We start from the raw sequence: 12,318 nt of genomic DNA, 5'->3' as shown, positions 1-12,318 counted from the left end.
GTGTAGATCAAGTTCAGTTAGGAAATGTCAAGTCAGTTTGTTCAGCGACAGTGTACCAAGACACTGTCTATTTTGGTATAGGGAAAACTCACAGAAATTGCAATATTTTGTCTTTTGTAAAACTTGAGAGTCTTTAGTCACTGTGAGAGAGGTGAATAACTGATGAGATTTGAGTATCTTTAGGATGCATGTCTGATTCTGAAACCTCTAAGACAAATATAATAGTGCTTTAAATACAGGTCCCTCGGACTGTATAGGTGCCCTTTGTAGCAGACAAAAGGTACATGAGATAAATTAGGAGCCATTCAAAAGAAATTACCCTTCTTTCTTAGAGTAATGTGATCAGATCCTGATGATTAGACAAAATTATACAAGACAGTCTCAGAAAATTATGCTGTTGTAAAGCATTGAATTTTAAAGAGGCTTTCAACTTTGTTTTGCTTAACAAATACCCACAATGAGATGTAAGGCTGGCCAGTTGAAAGTTGCAAAGATTTGTATGGCAGTACATTGGTTATGAGATGGATTAAGGTGGTTCCCCTAACTAACCTATGTTTAACAGGAACAGGTTTGTAATGCAGTGATAAAGTTTTACAGCATTTTTTTCTTAAGTACCTAAGTGGAAATCCCATAGCTAAATAGGTGTTTAGATCTTTCCGTGGTCCCAGAATGTTTTAGCTTGTTCTTTGCTGAATACATTTTATCTCAGATTTTTGATACCTGTTCCAATTCTCTGTTACAAAGGATACATGTAATCTCTTTTTTTTTCCCTACCTCCTTCCTGATGTCTTAAGTTTTGATCATTCACATAGGCTGTTTTTAATCATTGCAGAAGTTACTGCTTGGAAAAGAACTGTTGGTACCAGTGCTCTTGAGAGTTCTCTTGAATAACTGTCTTGAGATGGTTATTCTCTTCACTGAGTTTCACCAGACTGGATTACAAATTTCCTGTGCAATTTCTTTGGTTTGACTCTTTGAGCGTTTCTCCCTCTAGGGAAATGAACAATTTTGCTGCTTCCTTCGTAACTTCTTGTTGATTTGGGTTGGAACTCTTTCAATTAATCATAAGCAATGGAGGGACCTTGATCTGTTTTGAGTAGAACTGTAGAGAGGAACTTGTCAGTAGTACAGCTAGAAATGATATATAGGTCTCCAGAGAATCTTTTCTTACAGTATTTGCTCCTCTTGGGTGTTGGAGAAGAGGAAGACAGCCTGAATACCACTGAAGGCAAGAAAAATCTAAGCTCTGATGGTTTTCTTTTGAATCTGTCCCTGTCCATAAACTGGTTTTACTTGTAGGCCTGATACCAGGTAAGTGTCAAGGGTACTTCTTGACATTCTGATGTATCTACACCTGTTGTAGAATGCTAAGTAGTATCTTTTTTTTTTCTCCACAAAACTAGAATATTGTTGAGATATTGAAATAAAATTACTTGCAAAATTATGGGATTTTTAGTTTTTTCCCCCCTCTGTTCTATGAACAATTTTACTTGACAGCATCTGTTTCTCCTTGATGCATAGCTATGAAATATTTTTATATGGGTGACTCTTATTTTACAAAAAATATGAATTTTGCTCATCACAGTTGAGTTCAGTGTGCTTTTGAAAAACATATGTCCAGATGCATTCTGCACAGTTGAGCACATCTTGGGTTAGAATGAGTGCTGTGTTTGGAATGGGGACAAGATACATTTGTGCAGGATATGAGGAAGATATAAGTGTTTATCTCTGGACTTCAGTTATCATAGAATCATAAAATGGTTTGGATTGGAAAGTACCTTAAGGTTATCAAATTCCAATTCCACTGCAATGGACAGGGACACCTTCCACTAGACCAGATTGTTCCAAGCCCCATCCAGCTGTCTTTGAACAGTTCCAGGGTTGGGGCATCCACAACATCTCTGACCAACTTGATCCAGTGCCTCACCACCCTTTGCTTATACTGTTTTGTTCAGGGTACTTGCCAGTCCTCAACAACTCAGGCAGGGATCACAGTGTCTTGGAGAACACAAGATGTTTATTCTCTTTGTGTGTCTCTTGCAGCGTCCTGTGTCTGCACAGTCACAAAGAGCAAACAGCAGATCAGTAAGTACCTTTCAGCTCCCATCACCTGTGTAAGGGCTACAGTTTCAAATGTTACAGTGCTTTTGGCATAATTAGTCCCCAAACATATTTTACAGTTAGAGTAGCCTGGGGCAGGGGCCAGGGGGTGAGAGGGAAGTCAACATGAGAAGAGATGGCACTAGCATGTTTCAATGTGGCAAAAGCAAATGTTGAAAAAATATTGACATCACTTATGGCAGTTTAAAAAAAAAAAAAGTAGGTGAAGCTTGCTGAGAGTCAAGGCCAGCTGGATCAAATACCTCTTAAGTTTTTAACACTACAGGTCTGAATGATAAGGTAAGCACAGGAGAATTTATGCAGACAAAATTCAGGTGGCCCTAAAAGAGAAGTAATCATTTTCTGTGAGACAGTCCTCTGAAGGACACTGCAAAAATTTGAGAGTGAACTGGGTCAAAATAGATGCAGAGAAAAGAAGGATTTCTGGAAGTGAATGGAAAAATATGGGACTGTTGTTAGCCTAAGTGAGACTGATGCTACATTTCTAAATGTTATATTTGGTCACCCTTCTTGCAAGCCATATAGACAAATTAATATTAGTTCACAATTCTAAGCACCTGGCCATGTGGGGACATCTTGGGCATTATTTTGCTGCTGGGCTTCCTGCATAAATGTAGTGGGAGTTATTCTTTTTTTTTTTTTTTTTTTTTTTTTTTTAAATGGGGTTACCCATCAGGAAGAGAGGGTAGATGGAATCATCTTGAGAACCTAATTCAGTCTATTCACTGCTGTTTGTCATTCTGAGTACATTTAGCTGAGGCTCAGAGGAAGGAGTATTACTGAATTACAAGGTTTTGTAGAGAATAGGAAGGATCTTTGTGCCAACTGCTGTCAGTGCTTATTAAATTAGAATCATGATTTGGGAAGCAAGGATACTTGCAGAATTTGGAGGTATACCAACGTGGTTGGATTTATATATGGTTTTATAGATAAGCTGGGTCAAAGAGGAAACAAGATCTTTGTGAAGTTGGAGACATTTCTGTGCTACAGCCAGAGGGTATTCTATAGTGGAACAATGAAAAAACGGTGCAGGAAGTCCAGCAAAGAGCTTTTTCTAGAATTTTGACAGCCATGTAGTTTTGTTCTCAGGGAGGAGTCAGAGCTGCCAATACATAGACATACATTTACTGTTTGTATTTAATGAAATCATCTCTGTTGTATTGAGACAATGGAAATGATTTCATTGAAGTGTTTCCTTAGTAAAGCAGATAATTTAATAGATTGAAGAATTCCCTGTAATATTCTCTTGGAACAGCAGTTCTCACATGATGATGGATTGTTATGGTAGTGCCAGGAAATGGGAAATGGTTTTTAAGAGAAGGTTACCTATCAGATTTTAGAGAAAGTTGTTAAGCAACATTTTTGAGCTGTGGATTAGAAATGGAAGAAAGATTAGAAAGAAGGACTAAAAGTCCTTAGTGCCATCTACAGCATCAAACCAACCTGTTTTATTGCTGGAATTTTTATTTCTTCTGCAGATGTTTGTGTCTCCTGCCTTCTTATCCTGATTCTCTTTTGAATCAGTTTTAGTTAGGCTTAACAAAATGTTACAGCTAGTACCTGCTATGTCTGTTTTATCTTTGGATTTTTCTGTGCCAATCACTGCAGTATAACCTATTCTAGTGCAATGCCTGTTGCTTTTGCTGTTGCTTCATCTACAGATTCTGAATAGCCGCTTGCCATTTCTAATGAAACGGAGAGAATGGAATTCAATTCCCATAGTCTTTACAAATAAAGATGCATCCTGATCTTGCCATGGAATTTTTTTGTATCTGAGCAGTTTGGGATATTCCCCTGGACTTACCCACCTTAAGGTTTCTGTCATGTTTTTCTCTTCTTTCTAGATTAAGGCTCGCTGTGCGTTCTATGCTCAGTATAGAGCTAAATGAAACGTGGAATTTGCTAAAAATGCTTGAGATCTTCTCAGTAGACTCTTTTAATGCTGTTTTTGCAGAGGTAGTTTATCTAAACTGAGCCTAAGACCATCTTAAATGTACTTGAGAGCAAGTTCAAAGATTTCTGTCTTGCTTGGATTTTAAAATTTTATAATCCTGATGATTTGAAGATATTTTGAATTCCTGTCCTTTTGTTAGAATTGGCCAGGACTGCCCATCAGGTTACAAATAAGCTTATTGACACTGCATGCAAATTATTGCATATTAAAAAAAATTTGCATGTTTATGCAAATATGCATGATGTAACTGTGTACATCTGCAGGATGTGTCTGTTAAGTGTGAGAAGTAGCAAGTTGATGTTCAGCAATACTGTATAGTGACAAAAGAATAACAGATGGTGAACTTTTCCCTGCAACATTTATCTCACCAGGGAGTTACAGTTCTGTTGTACTAGTGTAGCAACTCAGAACAAAGAATCGTGGTTCTGGTACCATTGATGTGTGAATCCAAATGTATTTGGGTCCTGTGAATGCTGACTCCAGTGCCTCTTGGGTGAGGATTTTCCTGTATGACATTCTGACTTTGCTGCTTTTGGTATGCCTCTTGTTTTTCCAGAAGGGGCCAGGGGTGTAAATACTGGCAGTGATGCCTGAATTGTGCCTCCTCTGCTAAAATCTAAGAATCTGAGTACTCCCACTTAGTGACATCTGGGTTGTGGACCCTTTGACAGCTGGGGTGTGGAATTGAATTCTGGCTGTAGTGCTCTGGAGTGTAGATCCTGCTGGGAATGGGGTCCTGGAATTTGAATGTCATTTTTTTTAATATGAAAACTCGGGGGGGAAAAAAGTCTGGATTCACACTGTCTCTACAGCGTGCCCGTCCTCTGTCTGCCAGCGATGCTGAAGTTAAAAGCTCGATGCCCTTAGGCAAGGAGAAGGCAACAGGAAGGCACAGCAGCTCAGTGCTAGGCCTCTCCATGGAGGAGGTAAGGAGGCTATTCAGTAGCTTTTATTTACCTTGGCTTTCATGCAGTATGTGGGGTTATTTGCTCAACAAATAGCAAGTGCATGTAAATGAAAAATGTGACAGAAGTAGTATAATTTTTGAAACAGAATTTGAATTTTACTGCTAATATTGCCCTTGCCCTCAATCATGCCAAGCAGAGATGTGCTTGAAGCAGTGATAGACTCCTTCAGAATTTAAATGCAAGGTAAAATTCCTTAAGGATGTCATTATCTACCCCATCCATTTGCAGGTCTGAATAGTCTTATTTTCTGAAACTCTGAGATTTTTGGAAGGTTTAATTTTCATTGTTATCTATTTTGCTGGCTATTCTCTATTTTTCTTTTTAATCAGATCAAAGTTCTTCGGCAAGTGAGAGAGGAAAACGAACGGAGAGGAGGCTTCATCCGGATATTCCCTACTCCATTAACATGGGACCTTTATGGGTAAGAATAAAAATCTGATAGGATAGCACTGATGCTCCCTGTTGAGGGATATTCTGTGTTAGATATGTGTAGATCAGCTATCTTGGCATTTAAAAAGATATATTGAAAATTTTGGCAAAGTTTATTTTAGTGTTGAACATCCTTTTTCTGATCCCTTGTTTTTATCAGCTGCTGCTTTGCATAACTGCACCCCATGGAAAGCTGTTGGATATTATTTCTGTTATTGCTTTTCTGTTAGATTAAAAGTGTCTTTCTCTGATTTTTGCTATCTACTTTTACATCCTCAAGCTGCATACTGTGTACCCTTGTCATTAGGCCATAAACACCATATAGGAGTCACTCATTCTGAAAGTTATACTGTGTTACAGTTTTCTACGTTTATTTTTCCGGTCTGTAATGTTTCCTCCGTCTCTTGCATCACCAGGAGCTTCAGCTGAGAAATGATAGCTCTCCTCCTTTTGTCTTTTCTGTTGTGGTGCAGCGTGTTGTCTGAATCTACTTCTGGGATGTTTTTTAGAGGTCATTTATTTATGCTGTATTTGTGCATTGGGCTGCCTTTCAGGGAGTTGAGTTCTGTCTTGATAATCCCGTTTATTTTTCTTTTCCTAGATCTTTTCTAGAGCACAAGACGTCAATGAACTACATGCTGGCTACACGTCTGTTTAAGGACAGGTAGAAAGCTTCTCTGTTTGGGAGAGAGGTAAAGGGCACAAACAGATACAAAAAGGATTTATTCCTCACTTATCCACAGTTATAAACACAAGTCTGGGATTTATAGGAGTGGTGATATTGTGCATCTCTTCTCTAGTGTGCCAATGACTGTTGGCCATATATTTGTGTGTTGCTCTTCTGAAACCAAGGGCAAAAAGGACAATACTCAAAAGGCATGGAAATCATTGGAGTACTAATATTACTACAGACATAAAAAAACTTCAAGCTCTTAGGTTTCTCTGTGAAGGGATTATAGGTGGTCCTGCGTTACCTTTTTCAAATTTCAAATCACATTAAAGCTTGTCTTCATGTACAGTAAGCCCTGAAATTGACTTGTCCAGCATTTTAGTATCCCTATGTCTTGACCTGTGCAATCATGATTTGATGGTTCTTTTTCTGGGTTGTGGTTGGGACAGTTCATGCCACTAGCTGAGCTTCCACTGAGAGTTGTATGCAGTGTCTTTCACTGCGCCTTTAATGCCCTTCCTTCTCAACAATTCTTCTTGTGCAAATTTGAGATCCATTATGAAGTATCTACCTAGTAAAGACAAGGTGACTGAGAAAGGAGACAATATTTACAGAAGCTTCTTCCTGCATCAGTGCTGTACAGATTTTTTTCTCTGTGTGCGTTCAGAGATGTGTCTGAAGAGTAGTTCTAAACGATGCCTTCTTCAGCTTAAGCCAGACAAATGCAAGCATCAGGGCTCCTCTTTTGGAGCCCTTTTTTTTTCTTTAAGATACAACTCACAAGTAATTCTGTAAATATGGTCTTTCCATTGTACATGTGAAGGACTAGTGAGGTTTTTTAATCAAGGCTGATCCAGTATGGAGAGTAATTTTTGACCTTTCTCTCTTTGTAGGAGCAAGATGAAAAGAGAATTCATCACTGGGAGATCCCGGTAAATATCTTCTTAATTAAGTAATTTGTGCTCTGTAGGATTTATTCTAAATTTAGATGTCTTTGGCTTCATCTTCAAGTTGTGAGTCAACACCTTTTCTACCTGAAATCCATGAAAATAATTTTAGAAACGTAAATACAGTGAGAAAAGAATATGCCCACATGTGGAGAGCTCATGTTTTCATTGGATCTTAAAATTTCTCCTCATACGCTTCTCACTTTGGTATTCCTACCATATTGATAAGCCTCATCATTGAGCTCTCTCAAAAGATCTTGTAATGCACAAGGTTTTTGGACTTCATATACTCACATATTCACTTTGTTAGAGCTAAAAAGATAAATGAAACAATAAGCATTTTCTGTGCTTATTCCACGTATATCACAGGGAGCACTTTCCTGGATCTTTGTGCAGTGGCAGAAAATTGTTACTTTTATATGTTTCCCTTCTGGAATCTGACAGGGCTCCTTGTCCCTTGACTTAGATAGAACTTTTGGCATTTTCTACTTTTATTATGTTAAAATTCTGATCTCTGATCAGAGAAGAATAAGCTGTCTACATAAACGGTTCAGACAACTGGATTCGTGTCAGTGTGCTCTCTTTCCATTCCCCTTTGTTGTTTTGTACTCCTGCAGTTTCCTCTCAATTGTCCCCTGAGCTGTTGCATGATGAGCAGATGCTGCTCAGTCATGAAAGCGTTGACACTAGGTGAGTGTGTCTTGTGGTTTTGAGAGGTGATGTTCTGTGAAGTACATGCAAGACTCTCTTCAAACATTTACAGGCTTAAGTAGAGCAGAATTAGACTGATGGTAAATATTTCTTCTGTGTATCAGCAAGAATGTTTCTTGGAAAAGCTTGATCTACTAGGTCTCTTGTATTATCAGGGAGAGAAAGACAAAGGGAGAGTGAGGCATATCTCTGTACTGTGCTTCCCAGAGCAGGTCTCCATGGAAGGCCAGATGTGAGGATGGAAGCTGTGGGCTCTCATGCTCTCTTTTATGAGAGGAAGCTTGTTTCACTGGAATTACGGAAGCGGCGGCGGTATCATGGCAAGGTTGGAGCGGCACAGACAAGAGCATCAGGTATGCATGGCTAGAGTTTTAAATGAGCAGCTGGTAAAAAAAAAGCAAGCAAAGGACTTTTACATTTGAAATGTGTGTGGATGGGGTTGTTCAGTTTCAAATGTTAATAATTTTCACTTCATTCTAATTCTGAGCTTCTTGTTTTAGTGCCTTGAATTTCAGTCCCACCTTTTTACACCCCCATGTATATGATTAAAGGTAATCAGTGCTTACTTGAAGATGAGCTTGTTATTACATTTTGGATAAAGAATTCAACAGTATGTGTGCCTCTGTAATTCTTCAGCTTTTCAGAGAAAGATGGGACCTTTCAGATTGGTTCTCCTAGACAGCTGTGATGCTTCAGCTGTTGGGAAGAGAAATCTTTTTCCAAGCTGGTGGTAGAAAAACTTAAAGGGGTACAGAAGTGAATGATCCCCACAAGTGACTGTTCCTACCTTTATCTAAACTCTTTCTAATAGCTATGTGATACTGACTACTATAGGAGAAGACTGGATATTATAAGATTATTTTTGCTGCTATGTTAAGGTATATTATCTTTATTGGCACATATGGAAGTTTAGATTTTGTAGCTTTGTTTATTTGACACACAACATACAAAATTTGTGTGTATATATATCAGATATGGATGTAGATATGTCAGTATGTATGTAAGAATCAGGATAAAAATATAAGAAAATGTCATTGCCCCTTTGATTTTTTTATGGGCATTCTTTTTTCATTTGTAAGGTTAAAACAAGAGTCTTGATATTCTTCTGTATTCTGTAATATTGGGAAAATGGGCTTCTCAACTGTTTGATGCACAAGCAGAAAGACAGAATAATATAGAATAGTCATACTTAAGATGTTGTTCTGAAATGGCAGCATTCTGTCCTTCTAGCAGAAAAGAGTTTAGGGTAAACCAAAGGGTATAAGTAGTAGAATAGTCCTCTCCGCTTTCTTTCTTAACCAGCATAAGTGATTTCTCCTCTCCTACAGGCACATCAGAACCAGCAAAGCTTTCCCTCAAGTCAGACACGGAAGGTGAGGAGGAAGAGGAGATGGATGAAGATGAAGAGGTAGATAGAAGTCTTTGCTCTCTTTCGGACACCAAGGTGAAAAACAAGCCAAAGCTCTCTGACTCAGCAAAAACTACTTGTAAGGAGAGGTTACCAAAAAACCATAACAAGAAAACTGGAGATGGAGAAAAGCCGTTTCCACAAAAACCAGACTCAAAACCTCAGTTTAAGTTGCTTCAGATTCTTCAAAATCAAGGAAACTTGAGGTGAGAGTTTTCTGCATATTGCCTCTAGTTTTGACTTGAAGCTAATAAGAGTTAAAATATGGAGGATGCACGTTATGAATGTGAAGGGATAGAAAGACCCTAGAAAAGGGGCTTGGATTTTGTCTAACCGTGGGCTGCCTTGACATCTTGTTGGCAGAGAAGGGAAACCGTTGCAAAGTCTGACAGTTTACCTGAATGCCTGACCTGTTGGATCAGTGTAAAGCATGACCCTATAGTTTCCACTGCAGTCCTTTAATCTGATGATCTAAGCTGTTCTTTGTCAGCTCAGGCTTGTGAAATGCCTCTTTGCCTTAATGTGGGATGCCTGCTACTGAATTCTAAATTTTTTCTTCTCATTCTTTGCATTTGCTACGAAGTGGTTCTAAACATGTGTTAAATTATCCAGGAAGGGTTGGATAGGAATATCTTAGTGCTGTCTCTCCATAAAATTAGTTTTCTCATTTTGCACTTTTATCTTTGATGATAGAATATTTACCTCTGGTAGTAATCTTTGCTCAAGGTCATTGCCTTCTGAGAGCAAGATTAGGAAGTAATTTGAGAGTGTGAAATTAGTGAAATATCTCATTGCATGTTATTGAGTAGGCGGTGTGGAATAGAGTATGTTCTGATGCATGACTCTTCCTTGGGAAAAAAATTGTGCTGGAGAAGATTCTATAGAAAAACACCAAGCAAGGTCTTAACCAGATAGTTTGAAATATGATCCTACCCTTGAATGTGGGTAGCAAAACCATCTAATTGCAGATGGACAGAAAGTACAAAAACAAAGGATGATTGTATATATCTGTGTAGGAAGACTTTACATCTTCTAGACAAGAAGCAGCATTATGTTTTCTGTGAAAAATGTCCAAAGGTACAGAAAATGTTTATTGTTGTTGCTTTCTTTAATTTTTGGGAGAAACTATGGATTATTCAATGGCTTTGGGGATTGTTCTGATGTCTAATTGTGGCAAGGACATTTGCTGCTGTGACAGGGAAGATTCTGAAACCTCTTTTGAGGATAAACATAGCAATGCTGTGCCTATATCCACGTATATATAGAACTGGCTCCTGCCAAGAACATAAGCTCTGTCTGATGTTCCTGGCAGAATCTTGCTCAGCACCCAGCACTGTTGGGATTCCCCACAGAACGGTAAAAGGCTTGTGATGACCTCTTGTTCTGAGATTGTGCTGGGCTTGGCCTGATATGTCTTTGATGTAAGCTTTGCTTATGGGCTCAACAGGCAGAGGAGCTGAAGTAATAAAATTTTCATCCAAGAGAAAGCCGGCCCATTCTAGTCAGTTTTTTTCAGTGGTAGGACTCTTCTCTCCTTTAGTCAGCCTGATGAGGAAATATCTGCCTTCCACACACTGGGTGTTACTGGTAAGGAAATGATAGTCAAAGGAAACTTGTTGCCCCAACTGTGCCATTCGCAAGGAAGTAAAATGAAAAGGAAGTTACTTTTCCCTGCATTTAAGGCCTCAGGTTTCAATATCCTCCACACCAAAGGAGAGGCAGAGTTAACCAAAAACCTTCTTTAGTGTTTAGTCATAGAAGTATCAGGTGCAGGCCAAGACCTGTATTATTGTGCTGATGTTGATAATGGGGGCTCCTTATCAAGCACAAATCTTGAAGTGGTCATGAGATGTTTGAGTTGTACCTACAGCAAACCTGACAGCTCTAGAAAGCTGAGGTGAGAGCCTTTTCTGATGCATGGTGGCCTGATGTAGAGAGTATCAGTTCTCAGCATGGATTCAGAGAGTCCTCCCAACGTTCCACACACGTAGAAAGAAAAGGTAGATGTAGTGACTAGTAGCATACAGAGCTCAGAGGTGTTACAAGGCCTGCTGTGCATTCTGGAGTTCACTGAAGTTCCTGGAAGACTGAAATTGTAACCAGGTATTTTCATCATGTTTTAGTTGCTGCAGTACAGCTATTTACAGAGGATGTTAGCTTAAGACTCTTGTGCACTTGTCATTGGCTTAGCCCCTCTTTGGCCCTGTGTGACCTTCCAGAAGCGTCAAAAGTTGATGATTAAGCTGATGCACGGATGCTTCCAAAGTATTTTATTTTAACTTCAATTCTTAGCTAAATGGAGGCATTGATCTCTATAAGTGTTGCTATGGTATGATTTCTGTGTAACACTAACATAATGTTCCTGAAATTTTCAAACCTGTAAACCAGGAGTTAATTGCTGCATGGAGTTTTTAATAGCATTTCAGGGACTTGTGTACCTGGAGTCATAAGGACCATGTATAAGTACCTGAGAATATTCATAAGAAGCAGAATGCAAGTACAAAAATATGGTGAGGTTCCTCAGGAGCTGGTCTGAGGCTGATTATATAATCAATTCAAGAATGACACAAAATGTACAAATGTGCTGATGAAATTTGCTGATGGAAAATATTTGGGAGTTATTACCATGAGGAAAAAGTAGTGCACTACATATGAGAAACTGGATGACCTTGAGGATATAAATAATATAACTAGGATGAAATTCAGTAGCATGAAGAGCAATGGGATGCTTATAAGAACTAATAATTTACACCAGAAGTTCTGTCAGCTGGGTGTTCATCAACTAGAAATTAATTATAAGGAAAAATATCTTGCATGCTGGTTGATCAGAGGAAATTTGTGAAGTCCTAGCTCATGCATGCATGAAAACACCAAATGTGTTCCAGGGTTTATCACTTGACATACTTCTGAGACTTCATGTAGAGTATTGTATCACCCATATTCATGGAAGGCAACTTGTGAGTGGAACACAGGTGGAGGTGAGCTGCTGGTCTCATCATGTCACCATTGTGGGTGCTTTGTTAGAAGACACTGGCAGATGTGGATAGTTCACACTAATAAAATGAAAACTATGAAAGGATGTAACTCTGTTAACAAAGACATTCAAGGTG

General features: G+C 38.7%; 1 protein-coding gene across 8 annotated transcripts in view; it reads left to right on the top strand.

Annotated features, from left to right (window-relative positions):
* TTLL5 (tubulin tyrosine ligase like 5) overlaps positions 1-12,318 on the top strand; it is a 131,267-nt gene that overhangs the window by 35,601 nt on the left and 83,348 nt on the right. For all 8 annotated transcript variants that reach the window (XR_008437431.1, XM_053979192.1, XM_053979189.1 and 5 more), the window contains 7 exons: positions 2,044-2,085; positions 4,888-5,001; positions 5,373-5,464; positions 6,074-6,136; positions 7,036-7,074; positions 8,008-8,153; positions 9,129-9,414. Coding sequence is in view for 7 of the 8 variants with exons in the window: in XM_053979192.1 (XP_053835167.1) it covers positions 2,044-2,085; positions 4,888-5,001; positions 5,373-5,464; positions 6,074-6,136; positions 7,036-7,074; positions 8,008-8,153; positions 9,129-9,414 (782 nt within the window). In the remaining variant the exon portion in view is untranslated. The remainder of the gene's footprint in view (positions 1-2,043; positions 2,086-4,887; positions 5,002-5,372; positions 5,465-6,073; positions 6,137-7,035; positions 7,075-8,007; positions 8,154-9,128; positions 9,415-12,318) is intronic.

The sequence above is a fragment of the Vidua macroura genome, chromosome 6 (genome assembly GCF_024509145.1).
Source record: "Vidua macroura isolate BioBank_ID:100142 chromosome 6, ASM2450914v1, whole genome shotgun sequence".
NCBI lineage: Eukaryota > Metazoa > Chordata > Aves > Passeriformes > Viduidae > Vidua > Vidua macroura.
The sequence above is the reverse complement of the archived record's forward strand: the minus strand, read 5'-3'. Positions and strand labels throughout refer to the sequence as shown.